This window comes from Epinephelus moara, chromosome 11 (assembly GCF_006386435.1).
Source record: "Epinephelus moara isolate mb chromosome 11, YSFRI_EMoa_1.0, whole genome shotgun sequence".
Lineage (NCBI taxonomy): Eukaryota > Metazoa > Chordata > Actinopteri > Perciformes > Serranidae > Epinephelus > Epinephelus moara.
The window spans coordinates 29993712-30017526 of record NC_065516.1 but is presented as its reverse complement, the minus strand read 5'-3'; the positions used below and the strand labels follow the sequence as shown (position 1 = coordinate 30017526).

The 23815-nt window shown below is 41.3% G+C and overlaps 2 protein-coding genes across 2 annotated transcripts; both read right to left on the bottom strand.

The window, feature by feature from the left end:
* Positions 1-2398: 2398 nt before the first annotated feature.
* On the bottom strand, positions 2399-4078 carry LOC126397539 (paramyosin-like). The gene has a single exon (XM_050056395.1). The coding sequence runs from the start codon at positions 4076-4078 to the stop codon at positions 2399-2401; it is 1680 nt and encodes a 559-aa protein (XP_049912352.1).
* Positions 4079-6314: 2236 nt separating this feature from the next.
* cul2 (cullin 2) lies at positions 6315-21928 on the bottom strand. Its single transcript, XM_050056593.1, has 21 exons — positions 21819-21928; positions 20476-20614; positions 20006-20108; positions 19795-19889; positions 16934-17039; positions 16630-16712; positions 16228-16324; positions 15479-15589; positions 13070-13232; positions 12856-12980; positions 12500-12607; positions 12222-12281; positions 12004-12132; positions 11731-11817; positions 11490-11642; positions 9442-9519; positions 9271-9337; positions 8881-9083; positions 8516-8617; positions 8288-8404; positions 6315-7119 (listed from the first exon to the last, which is right to left on the bottom strand). Exons 2-21 carry the CDS (start codon positions 20592-20594, stop codon positions 6988-6990), a joined length of 2238 nt encoding a protein of 745 aa, XP_049912550.1. The 5' UTR covers positions 20595-20614; positions 21819-21928; the 3' UTR covers positions 6315-6987.
* Positions 21929-23815: the final 1887 nt, after the last annotated feature.

Sequence of the window (23815 nt, the reverse complement as noted above, 5' to 3'; positions counted from 1 at the left end):
TTTTATACCCACAGCCATCAGACTTAATAATTCTTTGTTAAATAGATGATCTTACAGACTTCTTTGAAATTTCCTTTGGGGATTAATAAAGTTCTTCTTATTCTTATTACACTGACTGCTGTGATCCCGCAAAAGTAGTAAAAAAACATTTTCAATATTTACATAAACACTGAAATTAATTTTGGTACATCTATCCACCCCTCCCTCCCTCCCTCGCAGCTCCGCACATACACCCCCGAGGCTCGGCTCTCTCTGCGGACAGAATGGTTTTATAGTAAGGGGAGGAGTAAAGGGGGGAGGGCAGGCTTTAGCGTGGACGGTTAGTGACGTCATTCGCCTCGAAAAAGAATCATTCGCCTCCAATGTAATGTAATGTGAATTCAAATGTAGTAACCAGGTTTCAAGCTGTAGAGGGCACTCCATACTACATTTTTAAAATAAAATGTAGATTTTCAACAGTTTGCACTAAACTGTCAAGATTTTGAGCAGGATCAGTCAGTAACACTACTATACAACCAGAAACAATGATTATCAGCTGAAAAAAATGGTTTTAGGGTTTAGTTACTCTTTAAGAGGCGGGAAGGGGTCACCCTTTACGTGTGCTTTACTCTGAGACAGACAAAGGGGAGGAAGATGGAGGCTGCTTCGCCTGGGGTTAGTCATAGTTATACATAGTTATATCTTAAGAATAAGAATATAAGAATATATTAAGAAAACACAAAAACAACAGAAATCAAATGCCAGTCAACGACGAAATGCAGGCCTAGGTGCAATCAGTTCAATCCTGGAGCTTTCTTAGTGGTACGTGACGTGATGAACGTCTCGACCTGTCATTTCGGATGGATTTTGATTGGCTGTCAGTGTTTCTATCGTTCATCAAATCGCTCTGAAAGTGATCCAAACGATATCGTCCACCACTATCGTTGTTGTTATAGTTGTAGTGTGGACGCTGCCGAACACTTGAGTTTAGAATGATTTTTAAAACTGTATATTTATAGTTATATTTATAGTTATAGTTCTTGGTGTGGACGGCCCTTAAGTCAAGATATTTTAACAAGGGGTCCAAGATTTTTCCCATTTTTGTTGGCCTTTTGTATTATTGAATCACAGTTTCTCCAGATGTAAAACAGAAATAAGTTCATGCAGAAGGATAAAATCTATGTAACTTAACTTTATAATAATGAAAACGATGAATCACTTTAAACTGCATTAACCTGTCTGCTATTAATTGAACAACCATGAATACAAGAAAGTGCAGTTCTCCATATTTTATCAGATAGTACAGCACTTATTTCCCTCTCCCAAGCCTTCTTGATACCGAAAACAGAAACAAAGTCCTTAGAGAAAAAATTCACAAATTTAGTGATAAGCTTCTTGCTCTCTGGTGGAAGAGAGAGCAATTCCAAAAAATTCTGACTTTCACCAATATTCTCAAAGTTAGGGATATTTTCTCTCACAAAATGCCAAAGTTGCATGTAACGAAAAAAATTAGAACCCATCGAGATTGGGCCTGAACAGATGTTTTTTAGATAATCTGTGTTTTTTATATCCCCATACAAAATCTAAAATAACTGATTCCAGCTTTTTTTTAAAATACACTGAGAGCATTATTGGCAAGTTTTGAAAGAGATACAAAAATTTTGGTGGGGACACCATCTTAATGGCATTGACTCTGCCGATCATAGATAGGGGTAGGGTCCTCCAGTATTCTATGCTGCGTTTTAATTTATCCATACACTCCAGAAAATTTAATTTAAACAAAAGTTTGGGATTTTGGGGGATTTTAAGTCCTAGATATGTGATGTAGTCCTGAACAGTCTTAACAGCGCTATTCTGTAAAACTGTATTCAAATCACATTCACATTTTTGAGGAGCTAAATGTGCTTAAAAACTCACAAACTTTGCACACACATCAGAACTGGTGAAGTTTGTTTGTCACAAACTGTGATGCCACTTTGACATCATAATCACTTCAAGTCATACAGGAGGCATACAGGAAATACAACACAACTGAAAGATGTAGTTAATTTTAAAAATTTTATTAATTTTGTCCAATTAGTTTCCAAATTGATATTATGTGTCGGGGAAACCGGAGAAATCCCGGAGAAAACCCTTTCTAACATAGCACTGAGACATTCATTGCAGTGAATGTCTCAGCGCTATGGCAGACGTTCATTCACTGAACGTCTGCCATAGCGCTGAGACATTCACTGCAATGAATGTCTCAGTGCTATGACATAGTGCATTGATGACATAGCGCTCAGACGTTCAATCACTGAACGTCTGAGCGCTATGTCATCAAGGCACTATGTTATTGCTGCACCATGCCATAGCACTCAGACATTTATTGCAATGAACGTCTGAGTGCTATGTCATCAATGTACACCATGACGGAAATTTACTCGTCAACTGGTGGGAGATCTTCTACCACATACGGCTTCACCACAATGACACCATCCAGAGGATCTGGCTCCGAGGATGCTGATGGTTCGCTCGGACAGGGTTGCACAGATGGTACAATATTGTCATCTAGGAGGTCTGAAGGCTGCCAGTCGTCTGGGTAGTGGGCTGGTGGTTCCTCTGCAGCCTCTGGGGCAACAGGTACCCTTCCCAGGATTTTTTTATTAATCCAGGATTTTACCCTCTGCTGCACTGGCTTTGTTGCCTTCTGAAGGAGCAGTTGAGTGTGTCTAAGATCATTTCTCAAACTGTTATTCTCCTTCTCTAATTTATGGACCTTGTCGACATAAACTTGAGTCACAATGAGATTTTTGTCAAACAGATCTTGGTAATATTTAACATCCTTGAGGCCATTCTTGATGGTATTTTGGTAAGAGCTGAGCTTCCTATCAGCACAGGCAATCTTCTCTCGCAGCTCGTCCTCAAGGTCCAGATCCAACTTCACTTCACAAGGCCTGTAATTGTGAAGGTAGCGTCTGCAAAGCTCAACGTATTTAGATTTTAATGACTTAAAATCTGACATTGAAGAGCTGCAGGCCTCCAGATCTGTCTTGAAACGGTGCTGAGTGGATTCCAGTTTGCTGATCTTTTTCTTCTGCTCAGACACTTGTGATGTTAATTTGTTACTTTGATCCAACAGGCTTTTTTTGGCATCTACTAACTCCAGCAGCTCTGCGCCGGCTTTCTCTTGCCAAGTTTTTGACCGGCTCAATTCAGACTGTGTAGCCTTTAATGTCGACTGGAGATCTGCGTGGCTCGTTTTCAGATTCTTCAGTGAAGCCTCAGCAGCAGCCTTATTGTCTCTTGCCAACTGCCAGTCTTTCAATAAATTTTGTCTGTCCTCTCTGAACTTACCTATGAGCTTTTCTTTCGTCTCAATTATTTCGTCTTTTTCTTTGACAGTCTCCCTCAACTTAAGAACGTCCTCTTTAAAATGCTTTTGAGCATAGACAGTCCTCTTTAACTCCCAATTTTTTTCCTTCAGGTCATTAAGTTCATCTTCAAACCTGATTTTTGCTGCTGTCAGTGCACTGGTAAAATACTGGCGTCGTTCTTGAAGCTTACCTTGTAGACTAGCCAGTTGTTCTTTGTAGTCAGTCATTTGAGTGACATAGCTATGATGAATTTCTGTCACCTCATCAGCGTGTGTCGCGGCATCTTTTCTTCTCTCTTGCGCGACCTCTGTCTCCCACTTGGCCTGCTCTTCAGCTAACTTCCCCTCCCAGTCCGCTCTCACTCTAAGGAGATCAGACTCATGCTGCTTCTTCAGTGCAGTCATACTGTCGTGGCTGTTGCTGAGCTTCTTCTCCAGTACCTCTGTATCACGGCTGTGCTGTAAGTGACAATCCATGAGTTTTGAGGTGAGGTCCATGGTTTCGTCAAAAAGTTTTTTCTTTTCAGCGTCACTGTCCTCACTCTGTTTACGCAGGTCCCGGATTTCGGCGTTGGCAGTTTCTAAATCTGCCTTGAGAGTCTCTTTATCTGCCTCAAGAGCCTGCATTTGTATTGCCCTTTTCGCATTCATTTCTAACAATGAATCGTTTAAGTCATCCAGCTTTGCTATTTGCCAGCGGAGGTATGCAGGATCGTCATTATTCTGTGCTGTGGATGGTGCCATTTCGGAGGTGCCGTCAGCGCCTTGTCTTTGTGGTTGTTGTTTAAACATCTTCTCCAATAGTGCAACACTAATGATGTCTTGCTACTGACTTTGCTACTTACCAGTTGTCAAAGTCGCCACCGACAGTTGGTAACTGACAATGTGGCACTGGGGTACTTACAAACTCTGATATCTTGCGATGTGATGTCACAAAGGAAATATTCATTTTAGCCCCGCCCACAGCAAATGGCCACCCTAGAATGTTCTGGTTCTATCTGCATTCTGAGTGGATTTGAGACACTGAGTTCCAAAGTTCTGGATTCCAAACAGCAAAAATGATACATGGAACAGGTCAGTTTAAGGCAGGAATATGGTTGGTTACCATAGAGCAGGTTAGGCAAATGCTATAGGCGCCAGCATGTCAGAGGGCGCCAGGGAGTTTTTTTTTTTCCATATACTGTATATTTATGTTTTCCAATTTTCAGATTTGTGATGTTACAGTTGCATTTTTTATATTTTGGCTGTTTGCTGTGTTTAAAATGTCATTAGACCAAGGCAGGCTGTAATGTTAGGTGCTCTATGGTTATGCCATGATGGTTTCACAATCAACAGCTATTTGATTAATATATTGTAAAAGCCCAGTTTCTCAAATATACGTATCTCCTCTTTTTAGATGCACTTCTGAAGTATTTGTCCCCCACCTCTGCAAATCCTGGGCCTACTAATGTAACTGCAGCCACCTCATCCACCTCAGCACCAAGTGATGTAGCCTCAAGTGCATCTCCCTCCCACACACAAACTGCCCGTGGAGAAATATCTTGCCTAGGGTGCCAAATTGGTCAGGCATGGCCCTGTGCTGAAGAGATGAATGCTGGGAAATGTTTTTATATGATTGTTTTTTAAGGTATTTATCGACATACAGGGGCGTTTCTAGGATGTGAGGACACTGGGAGCCTCTCCCAGAGCTCTGTAGGGGGGTCAGAGGTGATCCTACCTGGGAAAAAGCTCCATTTTGATGCCTTTTTTAATACACTTTGGCACCTTATTTACCTATAACTGTTTAAGATTATCAGTTTTGATGTTAAAAATATTTGTAGTCGTTAGTAGTTTTCAGTTTATTGTGCAGAAACAAGATACTTTCCAACTGCTATCATTAAACATTAACTGACTAGAGTTGGAAAGGTAAATGTATGTATTTATGTTAACAGTGGTGTAATGTAGCTAAGTACTTTTATTTGAGTACATGCATGAGCAGAATGACAGATTATTAGATGTGGGGCTTTTTATTAGTAGGCCTATTCTTGTTTTGAAACATATTTAGATCTGGGGCTATCTATAAAAGATTCAGGGCTCACACATCAGATATTGATGAACGATTTATTCACGTTAAAAACCTTCACCGATGTACCCAAGACTCTTTCACGCCTGTGCTCATCTGTGAAGATGCGAGCAGAGAACACCAATCACCATCTCTCACCAGAGAACACCAGAATTGAGAGATGGTCAGAAACATGCACACCAGTAACCTACTGCAGGTCATTTTGTAGTGCTCGTCCTGCTGCTGGGTTGATGTGCTTCTACAGCTCTGTCCATCTCTCCCTGTGTAACAGTATCTCCTCCATGCTCTTGAGACTGTGCTGGGAGACACAGCAAACCTTCTTGTGACCATGCCATCCTGGAGGAGCTGGACTATCTGTGGCTCATGCTACCAGTCGTGACAAGGTCACTAGCAGAAGACAAAACTTTTTTGTTCCCTTGCAGTTGTTCTCTAGTTTCTTCCAAACTGATATAAATTTAGTGCATTGCTGTGTTGTGTTGATGTGTCAATAAAATGACTGGCGGCTCAGATGTGAGCTCCAGTGTTCAGTGGTCTCATACAAATGCATAACATGGCCATTGTTGTTTGTTTCAATGTGCTCCTTTGTTCCTGTTCCTAGTTTCCACCAAACTGATGGGAGTGTTTTCTCTTCTCCTCTTCTCTGAGCTGCAGTGAAGTCAGTTCCTTTCTTACATTTGTTTAATCAAATGATAGGCTGCTTCACAGTTAAAGGCTGGTACTGCTGCTGCTAATTAGTTTATGCTTTTGTTACATTTTGGATTTGGTGCCCGTATTTCTCGCTTTTTTGGCAGCAGATCAGAGTCAGAAAAGTACCTGTTACACAGCAGTAACATTTCAGTATCAGAGCACATATTCATTGACAACAAAAGCAGCAATGACTTACATATGGATCCACTCGACAGACGTTTACATAAAACCTTTCAGTGTTTTTATTTATTTATTTGACAAGCAGCAGGATCATGTTTGTCACCTCATTTTTTCTTTACATTTCAAAGTAGATACAATAGTCAGTATACCAGATTTATTACAATATTTTTTCCTAACTTCAGAACATTTAACAAAGAAAGAAAAATAAACACACAACAACTGCAAACGTGAGAAAAGAAAGCATGTTTTTTTAATGTGTAGCCACCAATGTGTCATTGATGTCACAACTACCTCTTTCCCCTGGGCTTCTTTTTTTTTATTTCCTTTATATTCGGTTGACTAGTATGTTTATCAGCTCTTTCCTCTCCAACGGCTATAGGCATTTTCTTCTTGTCGGTTGACGCACAGGTGCGTGGCACTGGTGATGTTGTAAACAGCTTAAAATCAGAAGGTGGGTGGGGATTGGGAGGAGGGTCTCGTGGGTGGTGGTGCTAGCTGGCTGTCTGACGTGACACGATGACCTTTTCTTATTTTCAAAGATGGAGGCACCAGTCCTGCTTTTAGTCACCGCACAGAGTCACAGCAGACAGCCGCAGTCCAAAACCTAAATGGATGAATGAGTCTGTTTTGTTATTTATTTCACGTTTTAAACCTGTGTTTGCCGGTTGGTCGCTCACACAGGCGAGTGTTTGTGTTGAAGTGCTCCCTGGCTCGGCTCGTCTCCCTACGCCACGTAGCTGTACTCGTCTGCTGAGGTCTGGCTTCGCTCGATGTACTGCTTGTCAATGAGCACCTCGATGCACTTCTTGATCATGCTGATACTTGGGTTGAACCTGGCTTTGGACTGATTGATGACCTGCACACGGGGACATTTGAAAATAGTCATTAAACAGTTACAAATGCTACCACTTCCTGTCTCTAAAACTATGTCTACACATTTCTCTGGGTGAAAATGTCTTGTTGATGCCAGAGGTCAGAAGAGAGTGGCCAGACTGGTTCAAGATGATAGAAAGGCAACAGGAAGTCAAATAACCACTGGTTCCAACCAAGGTCTGCAGAAGACCATCTCTGAACCAACAACACGTCCAACCTTGAAGCAGATGGGCTACAGCAGCAGAAGACCACACCAGGTGCCACTCCTGTCAGCTAACAACAGGAAACTGAGGCTACAGTTCACACAGGCTCAACAAAACTGGACAATAGAAGATTGGAAAAACGTTGCCTGGTCTGATGAGTCTGGATTTCTGCTGCCACATTCAGATGGTAGAGTCAGAATTTGGCGTCATGGATCCATCCTGCCTTGTATCAGCTGTTAAGGCTGGTGGTGGTGGTGTAATGGTGTGGGGGAGATTTTCTTAGTACCAACTGAGCATGGTTTAAACACCACAGCCTACCTGAGTATTGTTGCTGACCGTGTCCATCCCTTTATGACCACAGTGTACCCATCTTCTGATGAACTCAAAATGTCACAATGTGTAGATCACCTCTAACAGGTTTCTTTAACACAGGAGATCACTGTACTCCAATGGCCTCCACAGTCACCAGATCTCAGTCCAATAGAGCACCTTTGGGATGTGGTGGAACGGGAGATTCTCATCATGGATGTGCAGCCGACAAATCTGCAGGAACTGTGTGATGTCATCATGTCAATATTGACCTAAATCTCTGAGGAATGTCTCCAGCACCTTGTTGAATCTATGTCACGAAGAGTTAGGGAAGGTCTGAAGGCAAAAGAGGGTCCAACTGACACTAGCATGGTTTACCTAATAAAGTGGCTGGTGAATGTAAATATAAATGCACACGTGTTTATTCTGTGAATCTGTGTGATTTTTATTGTGTGAGACAGTGAAACAGTTGCAGGCTTTAAAAACAATACTCCCCCCCGTGATGATAAAGACATGATAGAAAACATTAAACACTGCTTTGCTTGAAATATCGGTCTTGTTTAATGACAAAAAAATGGCCACCTAATTGTTTGAAACAACAAAATGTATCCCTCAAAATAAAGTCAAATGAAAACCTACCTCCTGAATGAGGGCGTTGTGTCGGAGCACCTTGCGGGCCTTCATGATTCTCACTATAGCAGCTTGTAAATACATTTTGCGGTCCTCGTCTACGGCACTCCTCGTCTGCTCCATCTCCTGGTGACCACACAGGTATGTGACAAGGCAGATTTAGGTATCAACACAGCTGCCAAACAACAGGACAACTGCAGATCTTGAGAAAGCGCTGAGAAAGACCATTTGTCTAACCTGTGGTGTGTCTTTCTGCATTGATGTTGTGATCTTGAACTTTGTCCTTTTACTGGTGAAACTCATATTTAATGAAAACGTGGACTCGGTTTCAATCTCCTCCTGTGAGCAGAGCACAAGATATGCTGTGTTTAAGTAATCATCATTGCTTCTCACATGTCTGGAACAAAGTTATGGTAAAAGTATTGACACTATGGGTGGGCAGGGATGGAAGACAGACTTGACGAGGCATCTGGTACAAATAAACACAAACTTCCCAATCAATACTTATTAGAAAAGACAGAGCACTTTGGCAAGAGAGTTTCTTGTCTGGCTCAGATGTGCGATGTGTTTCAGATTCCCATGTCGCACGAGAAAGCTCAGACCTTTTGCGAGTCGTGGTTGAGCATCTTGACGTCCAGCAGGGACTTGATGGTCTTCTGTAGCTCCTTCTCGTTCATCTGGGTGCCGTCCTGCAGCTCCTTGTAGGTCACCGTCTGGCTGTTGTTGAAGGCCAGCAGCACAGCCATCTGGTAGGTGGTCACCATGGCAACGTAGGGCTTGGACAGGTAGTTCATCTTCACCTCACCTGTTTGAGACAGGCGGACGCAGGTAAATGGTCGTACATATGATTGAAACAAACTGATTACTGTTTTTGTGAATACCCTTGGTTGTATTACATAAGTATGTGTTTTGTTTCAGATGTTGGCTCAAACTGATGCATTCTTATAAGTGTATCTTGCATAATTCAGCTTTAAAATGTGTCTTTGTGTTACCTGTGCAGAGATAGTGCAGCCAGGTCAACTTCCTCCCACTGAAGTGCTGATTATAGAACAACTCAAACTGCAAAAGGAGACGGAGACAGAATCGATTTTGCAACGTGCTCCTTTAAAACAGCAAGAACCAATAACTGACAATTCAGCCGTGCTCCATGAACGTAAACTCACCATCTGCACACTCTTCTCTAGTTCTTGAGGGATGGCGAATGTGGAGGAGGGGACGTGCGTTAGCGGCCAGGCTCCAGCCTGCAACCACATGGCATTTACCACAACATTAAACATTTACTGAGAACATGGGGACAACAGCTTTGGCTGGCAGAATCGAAACTTTCTGAAAAAGCTGTGATGAATATTGTGATATGATTGGAAGCACAACATCTGGGGTCACATTATTTACTGATGTTCATAATATTCTAAAGCCCTGTTCACATGGGACTAGTATGACCTGGGGACCTCTAGCAATATGCAGGGTTTTCCCTGGGTTTTTCCGAGACCAAGGTGGCAAAGGCCTGTGGCGGGGGGCAACTTGACAGCTGTACTTTCAGATACGGTCCCCCCCTCTATTAAATATGAAAGGAGGCCCCCACATGCTTGAGCTTTACACTGCTGACTTGTATAATCAGAACAGACATGTCCTGTGATTTTCAGCCTTCTATGATTATATTTACCCTTTACAGCAGGCACATCCTGACAGCTGAGAATATTACTGTCAAGTATTGTCCCCCCTCTATTAAATATGAAAGGAGGCTGAAAATCACAGGACATGTCTGTTCCGGTGATACAAGTCAGCTGTCCTGAAATGTGTGTTTCTCTTCTATAATACACATTCTACATCTCGGAGGCAACGTCTTTCCACATACGGGCTTCCTTTGCCTTTCAGAAGGGGCAGAGCTCCGTGGGAAACAGTAGGAGAGACACAGCCTGAGGGGGAACCGAGATCTGACACAACACCGGAGGGAGAAGCAGGTCCGTGGAGCTGTGCGCATGTCGCTTTGGGTTGTGAGCGCGCATGACGTGTCTACATTGAAAGTAATGGGTTTGTGTGCGCAAGAGACGCTACATCTGAACGCCCCCCCACGTACACACACGCACTCTAATCAAGGCGGCGGCCAAAATCACCCAGACGGCCCGCCTTTGTCTTAGATAGGCTGGGAAAACCCTGATATGTAGTAATGGTGGAGGTCTTCTGTGATCCTAACCCCATGCAAATCTGCCATGTCCATAATTTCTCAAGTGAAAATTCCACATAATTCTATCAAATTTCAACAAACACAGAGTTCATGGGATAATATTAGTCCTGTGTGAATCGGCATCTCTGTGATTTGGGATCGTATTTAAGTTTTTTGTTGCCTCTTTCCCTGTCGAGAATTGAAAAGGCTGCTGTAGGAGTTTAAATGCAGTTTTACATGTGTAACTATTAAGATAAGGGTCCTATTATTGTTGTACTGTACCTTTAATTGCCCCTTTTTTGGCACTCACCAGTAGAGGGAGTTTTTGGATTCCAGAGAGTTAATTGCAGTGAAGAGTGGGGAGACACAGTTTTTTTTAACCGCCTCTCTCTTACATCTTTTACCTTATTCTTCACCTCTTTTTTGTGGATAATTTTGGATTTGGAAATGGGCGATTGTCTCTGTACCATTTTGAGTTTTGGAGCAAACTTTATCGAGTGGTCCGGTGAATTTTCTGCACGTGTAGATTAAGACAAAGGGGATGATTAGATCTTCAAGCTGTGGCTTCACTGATTGGAAACCCACAGCTGCGTTGGCAATAATGACTGAAATGTTTCACAGCATTTTGGGTGCAAAAGGCTCATCTCCCTACACAACATGAAGACCTATTTGCAGAAAGAACAAGCTCAAATTGTGTGGCGCACGTGTTTGTTTATGCCACATTTAATAAAGTAAAAAAATAAAAAAGGAGGACAAAGATTTTCATCATCTCTAGCAGTGCTGTGTCGTGTTTCTGTGTTGTGTAGAGTTGAGTCACAAATGACTCTGTGCATCAAATTCAGGGATAAAGCCAGTAAATTCATGTAAAATACAAACTTCACTTATCCTGTGCGAGTGTGCTGCATGAAACACATGGATAATAAGGGTAATTCTAAATCACATGAGGTCCCCTGGTAATACTGGTCCCGTGCAAACAGGGCTTTAGATTTTAATCCTATGGCTGTTGGCAAGAGTGAGGTATGCAAGCCACGCCAGAGTCCTCCTCACCTGTAATACATAGATCTGGAAGCTGATGCCCAGGTCCACCACCGTCTCCTGCGTCTTGATGAAATTGTTGAACTTGTTGTTGAGGTCGGCGCTCACGCTCATGTCTGTGTACATTCTGTGGAGTTTGCTCGTGAACTCGTAGCCACAAGCCTGCTGTGGAAATAGAGGGGACAGAGGGTGTTTGAACAGAGGGGTATTAAAGACTGGCAGTGGCAGCGTCCGGCAGCAACTCTGCTTTTACCTTTAGTTTGTTGATCATGGCTTCTTCTGAGTCCATTGACAATGATAAACCATGTATTAACCGCTTTGCTAGCATTCTGGCATAAAACTGTGGGGAGACAAAACAAAAAGACATGAAAAACTTTTTATTTTGGGACGATTGAGGAGACTAAAAATTGACACTCATACTTCTTTAACTATTTTAGGCTCAAAACTGCTCCCCTAGTCTGGAGATTTGAGGAAACAAAACAAAACTTTTCTGTTACATCACCAGCATGAGACAAACTCTGATCACCTTTTGAAAGATGTCCTTGTCGTCTATGTACTTGAACACTGTGATGAAGCTCGTCAGCTTGTCCTCCACCTCGTTCTCCGTCATTCCCTTTGCAGACTTTTTCAGCAGATTGTCACAGTATTTCGCCAGCTGCACAGAGACACCAGGAGAGACATGACCCGGTCAAGGCACTGTGTTTAATACTGTGTGTGCGTGTGTGTGTGAATGTGTGTGCTCACCAGTTCAGGGGCTTTACAGATGGACTTAGGCTCCCTGAAGTTCACCACAGACGTCAAAGCCTGTGAAAGAGAAATCAAATAAACAGTCGGTCCAATAGTGAAAAGAAGAACATCCACACATGTATCTAATGACACCTAAACACATTTATAACTGTGGTTTTGCAGTTAGAAAGTGTACACTAGGAAAAGGAACTTGCCTAAACCCTCACTTTTGCCATCTAGTGACTGTTATGAGTATGTTAATGAGGCAGCAGCTGTTACAGTCGGGGGTTTATTACCTTATCGAGTGCGCTCATGAAGTGCTGATCTCCGTTTAGAACTGTGTTTATGAGCTGAACAAATTTACTGTGAACCTCCAGCACTGACTCCACAAACAGGGTTGGCATCTAGAGAGGCCAGAAGAGAGAGACAAAGTATTAAAAGTATTTTATCTTACAAAAAACCTGTCTGATCAAGATGCCTTCAAGCATCAACAGTACAACAACCTTACAAAACACAATACTGGTCATGCTTGTCTGAAGCCCTTCCAAAGCTATTTTCCAAAAAAGGACAGCAGCTTGAAAATCCAGTACACTGTACACAATTGCAGGCATGTATGCACGCACACACACACACGCAACGCTGCAGTACTAACGTTTTCCTGAGAGAGGTTACTGGTGCCTCTGATGCCCTCGTTGTGAATATGGACCTGCAGCTCCTGGATCATGTGGGGCAGCCCGTTGGCCACGGCCCGCAACAGAGTGTACATGTTGGCCATGTCTGGACAAAACAAGAACACCACACGTCAGTTTGTATATTGCCTGAGTCAACAGATGCAACAGGACACATAAGACTGTACGTGCTCTCACCGTCCCTCTTCTCCTGCCGTATAATGCTCTGACACTCCCCGTGCAGGAACTGCAGGTGATCTGCGACCATCCTCTGCTGGCATTCATGGATGACTTTGGCATAGGAGCTGGGGTGCAGGTACTTCCGACATCTCATCTCTTCATCTTTCAACCGCCCCAAAACCTAGAGGATGAGGAAGACGAATAAGAGAAGGGCAGAAGGGTCAGTTTGTCAAATGCGACAGAAATTCAGAAATACCTTGTTTAAATGCCGTTTCTACAGTCTGTATATATGTTGGTTAAAATGACTATGACCAATGTAAGTTGTGAAACACAAGTTGAGAAAACAAAGATCCCGCTATTGCTTCTTTTGGTAACTCTTCACAATTCTTTTACGAGTCTGATCCAATTCTCCACAAAGCCTACCGTCACATTTTTGCATCACAACACACTGAGCCACTAGATTTTGCTATACCCCCACTGACTGTGAATGATACACATAATTTTTCTTAAATATCTAACTCTATATTTACTCCATCTTGCTTTTTTTTTTTAGCAATTCGACTGACTTTTATTTATCTAAAAAACTGAATTTGGACAAAATGTTGAGTTATTATCATCGTAGCAAGAAATTTGTTACGATATGCAAAAGAAATCTTACAATTAATTAAAAAACCACTACGCTTTAGGGCTGCAACTAACGACTATTTTCACTGTCGACTAATCTGTTGATTATTTCTTTGATTAGTCGACTAATCATTTTATCTCAAAATGTGTTAAAATGTTGAAAAATGTCTGTCTGTCTCTCCCAAACCCCAAAATTATGTCATCTAATGTCTTGTTTCGTACTCACACCAAAGGCTTTTAGTTCACCGTCATGGGAGAGTGTGTAAAGCTGCCAATATTTGAACGTAAGAAGCTGCAATAAGAGTATTTTGGGTACTTTTACAGTGCTTTTCTATGGAAAATGACTCAAACCGATTAGTTGACTACCAAAATAGTCACCGATTGTTTTAGTAGTTGATTAGTCATCGATTAGTCGACTAATCGTTGCAGCACTACTACACTTAGCAGAATGGTCCGGTCTCATTCAACCCTCAAGCAACCACAAAAATCTTAAAAACATTTATTTTATTAAGGTTCACTTTATATGTATTGTTTCAGATGTAACTCCCCAAAAAGGCTGCACGATATGAGAAAAAAAATACATTAAGCAAGATTATAGATACACTGAATTTAAAAAACTAGCAGAAATCATTTCCAACATTATTTTATTTGACCAACTGAACACTGAACTGAACACAAAAGGCACCAACAAGACAGGCTAATAAATAAATGTATTTTAAGTGCAGTTTTCTACTGATGCTCTGATTTAACTAACTCAAAAAACAGTGACAAGAACATTGCAGTTTTCTGCGATGTGTTTATCGTACAGGCTGACATCACAATGATGATAAAACTACAATACATCATGCAGCCCTACTCCCCAATGGTTGCTGAAAACATAGATTACATTTTATCTATTCATAACAACATTGTGAAACAGGAACCCAGCTGCCTTATTACTGCCTTTCCTTAGAATATGCTTTAACTTCCAACCCTGCGTCTACTAAATATTAAGTGCAAGACACCTGTCAAACCCTGTAACTGTTAACTGTATAAAACATATTGACCAGAACTTTATTCTGTGGTGTTAGGACAGTCAGTATTTTATGTCTACATATTGCTCTGAGCACACACACACACACACACACACCAAACAGCACATAAGTAAAAAAGAAAGAGAAGAAGCAGCTTCTCCACGGCTATGATCTGGGTCAGATAAGCAACTGTGACTGACCCTGTCCAAACACGCTGCACCGTATCTGCTGCTGCTCTCTCACAGTCATATCACATACTGCCCTAATGCCTAGCAAGGCTTTAATGATGATCCTGTTTACAGGCTGGAAGGATAAATCTATCAGAGAAATCTGATTATTCCCAGAATTAATAAACGAGGGAGCCAGACATACACACAGAGAGAGAAACAGATAAAACAGACACACAGAAAGAGGGACAGACAAACAGAGAGAGAGAGGTCATGGCAGCTGAGGTTGCCCAGGGGTCTGTGATCTCAGCCTTAGCGAGTTAATGGTAGAGCTAATACTCAGATTAAAACTCTTATGTCACCAGACAGACATGACCTGACAGTTCACACACACACACACACACACACACATGGGCCCTGGATGAATGTACACTCATATGAATAGAGGCTGGTGCGCACACACAATCATACCAAGCTACATACACAGTATTTATCCTAAACTCAACTCCAGCTGCAAGCAACGCAGCGAGGTTATGACAGTGTTACAGCAGCTCATACGCTCACATGACAGCCTGAACGCACGCAGCATTCACATACTTTCATTATCGGCCCATCTATCTTACCTTCTCCATATACTGTGAGCAGTTGGATTCTTGCAGTAGATTGGAGGCTTCCTGTTTGTAATACTCTCCTGTTTTCGTCAGAAATGGCCCTTCAAAGATTTCCTGATAAAACTGCAACACAGGAAGAAGAGAGGATTTAGTATAAGAAGACGATGGCTACAGCACATTTTGTGGATAATTCACAACTGTAAGAAAAACACTCGCCCTAGTAATCAGGGACGTGATCAGGACAATAAAGGTACAGTTCACCCCCAAATCAAAAACATATTTTTCCTCTCACCTGTATCGTTATTTAGCAATCTAGATTGTTTCGAGTTGCAGAGCGTGGGAGATATGAGCTGGAGAGATGTCTGCCTTCTCTCCAATAAATAAAACTAGATGTCACTCAGCTTGTGGTGCTCAAAGCGCCAAGAATGTATTTGGAAAACTCATCAGCAATGTCTCTTTCCAGGAATCATGACGAAGTTACTCAAGATAATCCACAGACCTTGTTGTGAGCAGCTTCATGTAGGAACTATTTTCTGTCTACCTGTCTTTCTTTCAAATGTTTTTTTTTTGGCGCTGTGAGCACCACAAGCTGAGTGTCATCTAGTTCTATTACATTGGAGAGAAGGCAGACATCTCCACGGCCAATATCTTCAGCACTTAGCAACCTACACTATACCGATCAAGAGCCAGCTTGAGAATCAGATATAAAAACACAACACAAAGAATCCTCTCATCCTCTGGGTCAATATTTGTTGTCTCACCTTTAGTGGAAACTTCTTCTTGTACTGTTCAACATGAACAAAGGAGTTGATGACCCCATGGATTACCTTCTGGTTGGGGTTCTCGCCACAACGATCACTGCAAGATAGGAGGAAGCTAGCATTAGGTCTGATGTGTTTGTATTGTATTTTAAGCGGAGCACTGGAATCATTAGCATGGTGGGAGCACTGGTAAGTGTAGGTTAAATCCTGCAGCCCAATTAGACTACATTAATGATGTCAAAGACTGGAAATAAGAAAGTGTAACACTGATAATTAAAAACAAAGGAGCGTACAATTAGATTAACAGGACTAAATACGCTTTCTCTCTTATCTGTAGCACTGCAGAAAGACAAATATTCATCTCAGACAACGAAATGTGGACTTTTTGTGTGAAAAACATACTTTTTGATTTCATTCAGCAACATCCGGATCAGGACAGCCTGCAGGGGCTCGATCATTAGTCTCCTCCACATATCTAGCGCCAGCTGCAACGACAGAGGAAAAGACAGCATGTAACAACAGTGTAAACAGATCATGGGTTAGGGTGGTGTAAGGTGAAATCTTGACCTGGGTGCTCGCTTCCCTCTGAATCCCATTAATATCTAAAACAATCTGTGCATGCGCTCTCCTTACTTCCACCTAACAACCATTGAGGGCGCAGTGTGCAGATTATATTTTATTACAGTACGAGAAAATGAGTCAATACCTCTCCGATCTCCATGAGCGGCTCGTTCATGTCCACTCCCCCGTAGCCGTACTGTAGGTCTGCTTCTGTTAGTTTGTTCTTCTTGATGAACTGAGTGTTGAGATACCTGAATAAATTGGGCCAGGAGGTCAAGAGGTTAACATACTAATCGTATCAAGTGTGTACAACAACAACAACAACAACTGCAACTACAGTGTTGCACAACCACAACACTGCTGCTGCCAGCGGCCACCGGCTGAAGCTGAGTTCATTCACTCATGGAGGCGACGTGTGAGACGGTCAGTCTTTGGTTACCCTGATGGTCGCTCACTCACTGTGTGGCTATTGAGAGGCAGGTTAGCCAATGAAAGCAAACAATGTCCAGGATACTTTGCCAACTACTGAGCCTGGGACACAGCCAATTCTAAAAAATATTTCACTGTGAGACTTGGTATATTAAGAAGGTTTTTTTAAGGCAAGTTAGATTTAAGACTTCTTACATTTTTTTTTAAAGCCAGTAAGAATAAAATACAAGATCAAAACTACAACAACCAAAACTGAAGGGAAAAAAATTTGAACCGACATCGTACCGGTTTTAGCCATTGCTGCAAAATCTCAGTTACATAGCCAATTACTGATACATTTTGCACGTCCTTGTGTCATCCAGGGTATAGTGACAGCTAGCTAGCAGACAGTGGATCCTCTGCTCTGAGCATCCTGGCTGAAAACAAAATATGAGGGTTGCTGGTTCTGCTGTCCTGATCTGTGTGATGTTATTTTGAGAGGCAAAGTGGTAAATTATTTGGGGGGAAAAAAAAGATCTTACCAATTATTTTGAAATTTTACATTGCAATGTCAAAAAGGAAAATCATAAAATCCTGCTTCCCATGTTTTACCATTTTTTAAGACTTTTGAAAAAGTGATGTAAGACGTTTCAATATGAATTAAGGCCTTATCTTTAAATGAATAACTCCAATGTTCTCTAAGACTTTAAAGGATCCCTGGGTTGATAAATGGCTGTGGCTTTGGGGAGCGCTATTCCCTCCAGACAATGACTGCTGGAAATTAATAATCACGACACCAACTACAGTTCATGAATGTAGTATTCTTACAGTGAACTTTGTGATTTTAGTAACACAGACTGGTGACCCAACAGTTAAAGGCAAACTGTGGAACTCATGGGTGGCATTAAAGTTTGTATACCCAACATTAGTCCCATTAACTGGTCAAAAACAGGTTTGAAAGATGAAAAACATCTCCCTAATAACAGACCAACAGGTTAAGATGATTCAGATAATATCAACAGAACCATCCCGTCTTAATCCTGCATCAATCAATATGTTTGATGTCATTACTGTGAATCAATTTACTTTGTCTTTCTTGTGTGAAAGCAGCTGATCAAAGCACTAAATCACTGAGCATCATATCACCCAAGTCTGCAGCTCTACAGAGAATTGTAGCACATTGTTTTGGTTTTACAGCCCACACATTTACTGTATGGCTGTCTCACAGTGGTCTCATTAACCCTCTGTAGGCAGCAGTTTCAGGCAAAAAGATCTGACAATCTGACGGCACACGACCTGCCCAGCACCAAACAGCAGACTGACAAAGTAATCTCATTGGGAAACATTTGCATATTGCACAGAAACACACAGAGCATCAATATGAGGAAGACTCATTTCATACTGCTGTCACTGATTAATATGACAGATACTCTGATGTTGAAATGCATACACTGGAATTGTGTCTCAATGCATGTCTGCCGTGTGTTTCAACATTTCTCAAAGGAAGCGAGCAGCAGGACAGCGACCAGACAGACTGACACATATTTTGATGGCTTTCATCACGCTGATGTACGCTGGCTGACTCTGTCCACTCTAAATGATGTGTGGTTTTCACAGCTGTGCTGTCTGCCTCTATCAGCGGTATAGCAATCACCCTGGCCCTGATTTCTCTCAAAGAGTTCAGCTTTGACAAGCATAAACACCAGATTCAAGTGTTGAAGGGCTGCTAACACAACGGCTAGTGTTGAGCACAACTAACCATGAAACCTGAAGAGCAGAATTGTGACTGACTGTGTTAACAGTTTCTTTTTATTAAGCTGGCACCTCAGTCAAACCTCCATGACATGATAATTTGTGTTTGACAGGAAGCAAACGTACACGTGTACATTCACAGACATAAGTGAGGATAATAAGCCAAGCTCTGCTATATTAAGAGCTGAACACTACTGTGTCACCACTAAAGCCAAGAGCTGCCCTCTCTCTTGTCTCTTTCTCTTGTGCTGACATAATAAATTACAAAGGCATATGTATGCGGAGACAGTCCAGTGGGAAGTACGCATAAAAATAGATCTGAAAGCTCTCCAAGGGAATATTGATTCAGAGTGGATCAGCTTTTCAAGGTAATATTTTAAGTGTACAAAAACTTTCGGCTAGCTCATGATAGAATTAGTACACTCGGCATCTGAGGACCTTGACACGCAGAGACGACTTTAAAGCGCCGGGGCTGACAGAGACAGGCGTGTGCTTTCGCTCACGACTTTTGTTGGATGGTGTACTTCAACACACCGCATTGACAACAGCGAACAGCGGGCTGAATACAGACGTGTCCTTCAAATGTACTTGCAAAACATTTCAAACAGAGAACAAAACAAAGTCGCCTGCCTCTTCAACACCACTGTGAATTTAAGGAAGCGGTCTCATCATATACTCAACCTAAAAAAATTAACGTGACACTTGCACCCCAGTTTTGCTTTCTTTTTAAACTGTGGTCTTTTGTTTGTGAAAATAAATTGTTGCTGAATCAGCATCGTGACTCACTGATATCAAAAACTACATCAGTCATATAGAAACAAAGAGCATGAAAGGCAGCGCTGTTACCTGTACAAACAGTCCATGTAGTCAGCTCCTTTGCTGTACTCGTCCCAGTATCTGTGGTACATCACTAAAACCTTCTCTTCTGATTCCAGGACTTTCTAAAATACACACACAAGCATGACGTGTTACGGAAATAACCATAATGCCATAAAAAAGAAATGTGCTTTAAAGGTTTTTCTTTGCCAGCAATTGGAGAGCTTTTGTGAGCGTTTACCTTGTACAACTGCCGAACATGATTCTCGAGAAAAATCTTGGTCTCTGTGTATAATCTCTCACCCAAAGGCTCTGGGTATGCAACACACAAGGCATAAATGTCACTAATGTCGGAATTAAGGAGAAATAATGAGGACAAACATGATTCCATACATAGATGTAAAACTACAGTTTATAAAGATGTAGTATGTATGTAATACTAGATAGAGAATGTATGTTTTAGTGAGTAATTCCCTACGAATAATTTAACAGCTCAGTTGATTTCACACTGACATTTAACAAATCTAACAATCTGAATTAGCCATATTCGGTGTTTAAAACTTAATACACAAAGCTCTGTGCAAGCTGGCACCTGCTTTTCTGTACTGAGCAGCTATGTGACTTCCTGTCCTTAAACCCTGCTCTAAGACTTAGCATAAAATCTTGTGCTGTAATTTAAATTTCTACATGGAGCATGTTGGCATAGGATACGAGAACCGGTCATTCCACGTGGCTCTCTCCACATAGTCGAGCATCACAACAGCCTTGATTGTCGTCAGTAGCTTGTTCCATGTCTCGTCGAAATCCACCACCCGCGGCTTTAAGGACATTGTACAGTTTCTCTTTCAGACTGACAGAAAAAAGAAAAACAGGAACATAGAAGTGAGCAAGGGAATTAAAAAATGAACACATAACTTGCTTAACTCTTAGATTCAGTTTCTTAATTATCATGTTATCATGTAGCCATTCTCCCATCTTCCCATCCTGCTGTTTGGACTGTTAAAAGCAGATATAATGGGCCTTAAGTGAATGGATAACATCTGTAGTGAAGCAGGCTAAAGTAGCAGTGGAAATACACAGGTGTCTCTAGCAAGTGACAGATAAACATAATGATCAAAAACATTTTCAAGTCATTTTTATGAAGCTCATGACACTAAATACATAGTTATTAAAATATGAATACAAGATTTGTTGTCATTTCTTTAAATGACTTTTTAGTTCATTAGTAGAGGTAACTGAAAGCAACGTTGATCATGAGTAACTACATGACACAGATGTCAGTATCTAAGGCAAAGTGAACATGCACATCAACAGAAATGAATCTAATAAAAAGCCTGCTTCACAACAGCTGCTCACATTTCTATGGTAGCAACAGCTTAGATAATAATTGTGCTCAAGTTCATGGATGTACTATCGACATTTATTATCAGCAAACACACTTGGGTAACCATCAGGTATCAATACTGTTATAGCTGTGCAACTTATCAGCCGACACTGCTGCATAAAATAATATGTAAACTTCTATATCTGTGTCAGTAGAATAACAGATCACCTGCAAGTAGGAGAACCTAGGCCCTGTGTTGTTTCTCGTCATTCATACCAGTTGAATTCACGTCAGTGAAAACATTGCAACATCATCATGCACAGTTCTTCTTGCTATCAAATTCACATATTGCGATATTCGTCCTTCAAAGGGGAGCGTTAACGTTACTAATAACACAGCCTTCTTACAGTCATGATAAAGGCAGCCAAGTTAAGGTTACTAGCTAGCGGAATGCCAATCCCAAAATAGGATGGCTAGCTAAAAGGCTAGCTAGCTTCTAGCTAGCATGCTACTTCTTCCTGCTCGAGTCCCAACAGTTTTTTGAGGTCTCGGCTAGAAGCTAGCCGTTAGTCAGCTAGCAGGAAGCTAACGATAGCTCAGCTATCGCTAGCAAATGGTCATCTTCTTTGCAGTTTCCCCACCTTTGTACTGACAGCTCGGCAAAACATGGCGCTGTTGTTAAACAAAAGAGGTTACTGAGGCCGAGCGTGGACTTTTGAATAGTACGTACCTCTGTTCGGTATTTAGTTGTTATAAAACTCAAGTTTCTCCGCTGTCACAGGCTTGATTTGTCTCACTTACAGGTCTTCCCTACCTCGGATTCTACCATTGTATTACGCGGGGGTGTATTATGAACAAGCGTAAATTGGTCGTTACGCTTTATTGGTTTTAAACACGGTAAAGTCTCTTTAAGAATTTTTCGATTTTTAAAAATGTATTCTTTATTTGTACATATCGATGATAATGACACCAAACCTACACGGACCCAAGCCATAAGAACACCCATTTATGAATGGTATCGTCTAAAACTACGGAAAGCTCTTGGGAATCGAGAAAAAAATACAACCACTGACATTCTGCACGTTATAATGTGTTTTATCTCAGTTTTAATGACAGAGGGTTGACATTTTGCCTCATTCGTATATATCTAACTACAACAATTCATCAGCAGCAGTGTTGCTGTGTGACCTGTGATATTTCTGCCATAAACTGACAAACTTGACAGTTGAAGGAGAGAAACATCAACAAAAATGAAAGTCGTTTACAAATTATGGCCTGCGTAGTGTGTGCCATTTTAAAGTCGTTTACAAATTATGGCCTGCGTAGTGTGTGCCATTTTAAAACCACAGGAGCCTAAAATAATTATAAATGGCTGAATATTATATTGTCATACAAATATATTTTATTTTTTATATTACTTAGCATCAAGAATAGAAGGATAATCAACCAATCAGAATAGTAGATGGATAACTGCCCGTTCCCATGGTGACAAGGCTAAATCAATAACAATTTATTGCAATTTATCAGTTTGTTATAAGTTTTTCTGACCGTCGTTCAAGCTCATCAGCCTACACACAACAGGTAAAGCATATTTTAATGTAAATATAAGCGAACTGTTTATTAACAAGTTATTTAATTATTGATAGTTAAGTTAGCTAGTTGTGCCTTCATGACGTATTTAAAGAGCTTCCGGCTAACAAGAAACTAGCTAACTAGCTAAAATATCAGTTTTAGATAGCTTGACCGAAGTCACCCATTGATGTTATTTTATAATATCATTTAACAGCAATATTTAAAGTGGTTAGCAAATTGTTGACGGTTATTAATTTGGTCAAAGTTAACTCAAACTATAAATAATTAAGAGAGAAAACCTTCATTATGTTAGCTACTTGGCTTCACCAGCAGAGGGAGCCATCCAAGGTCAACGTTTGTAGTCCACCTGTCTCAGAGGAAATGGCTCTTTTTATTCACCTGCCAACCAGCCTACTACATGATACCATTTTGTCTCACTGAGAAATTGCATTCATATATTCATGTTCATTAGGCAGCACTGGTTTCTGATTGTACACTAACACTAACCTCCCCCACACCAACTTTACTCAGTAACTCAAGACAAAGGCTGTACTGGGGAATAGAGAAGTGAGTGGCACACAAACTAAGGGAACTGGTTGACTCATCATGCTTGAGTTATTGGTTTACAGTTGGGCCATTTAACTAGTAACTGTATAAAGGCTTGTGGTGATATCAGTAAAGGATGAGTAAGAGGTGGCAAGGGAGACTCATTTAATTGATTTACCGTACCTAATATTGTTTTACGTTTCCACTGCTTAATGAAAACTCTAACTCTAACCCTCTGTCAACCCAAGGAGAAATCTGAGTGATCAGTAGCCCCAGTCATCGCCTCTCGGAATGAACCGATTAAACGCAGGAGAGGAATATCAGCCAGGTGCACCTGTGTCCTGCACTCAATCACTGGTTTACTGGCAGCACGGCCAAAAGCTGTGTAAGCATGTTTAAAAGCACATTTCCTAGCACAGTGTATCATGTTAGGCTACCACTACACACTACACTATTACTATAGCTAACTGACATCTCATCATGACAGCATATGGGGTTGACAGACACTGCTTAATGTTTTGCACATTTGACCCATCTGGACTGACTTTATTAGCAGTGTTTGCAATGGTGACGTAGTTATTTCAAAATTTAAGTCCTATGTCCTGACAC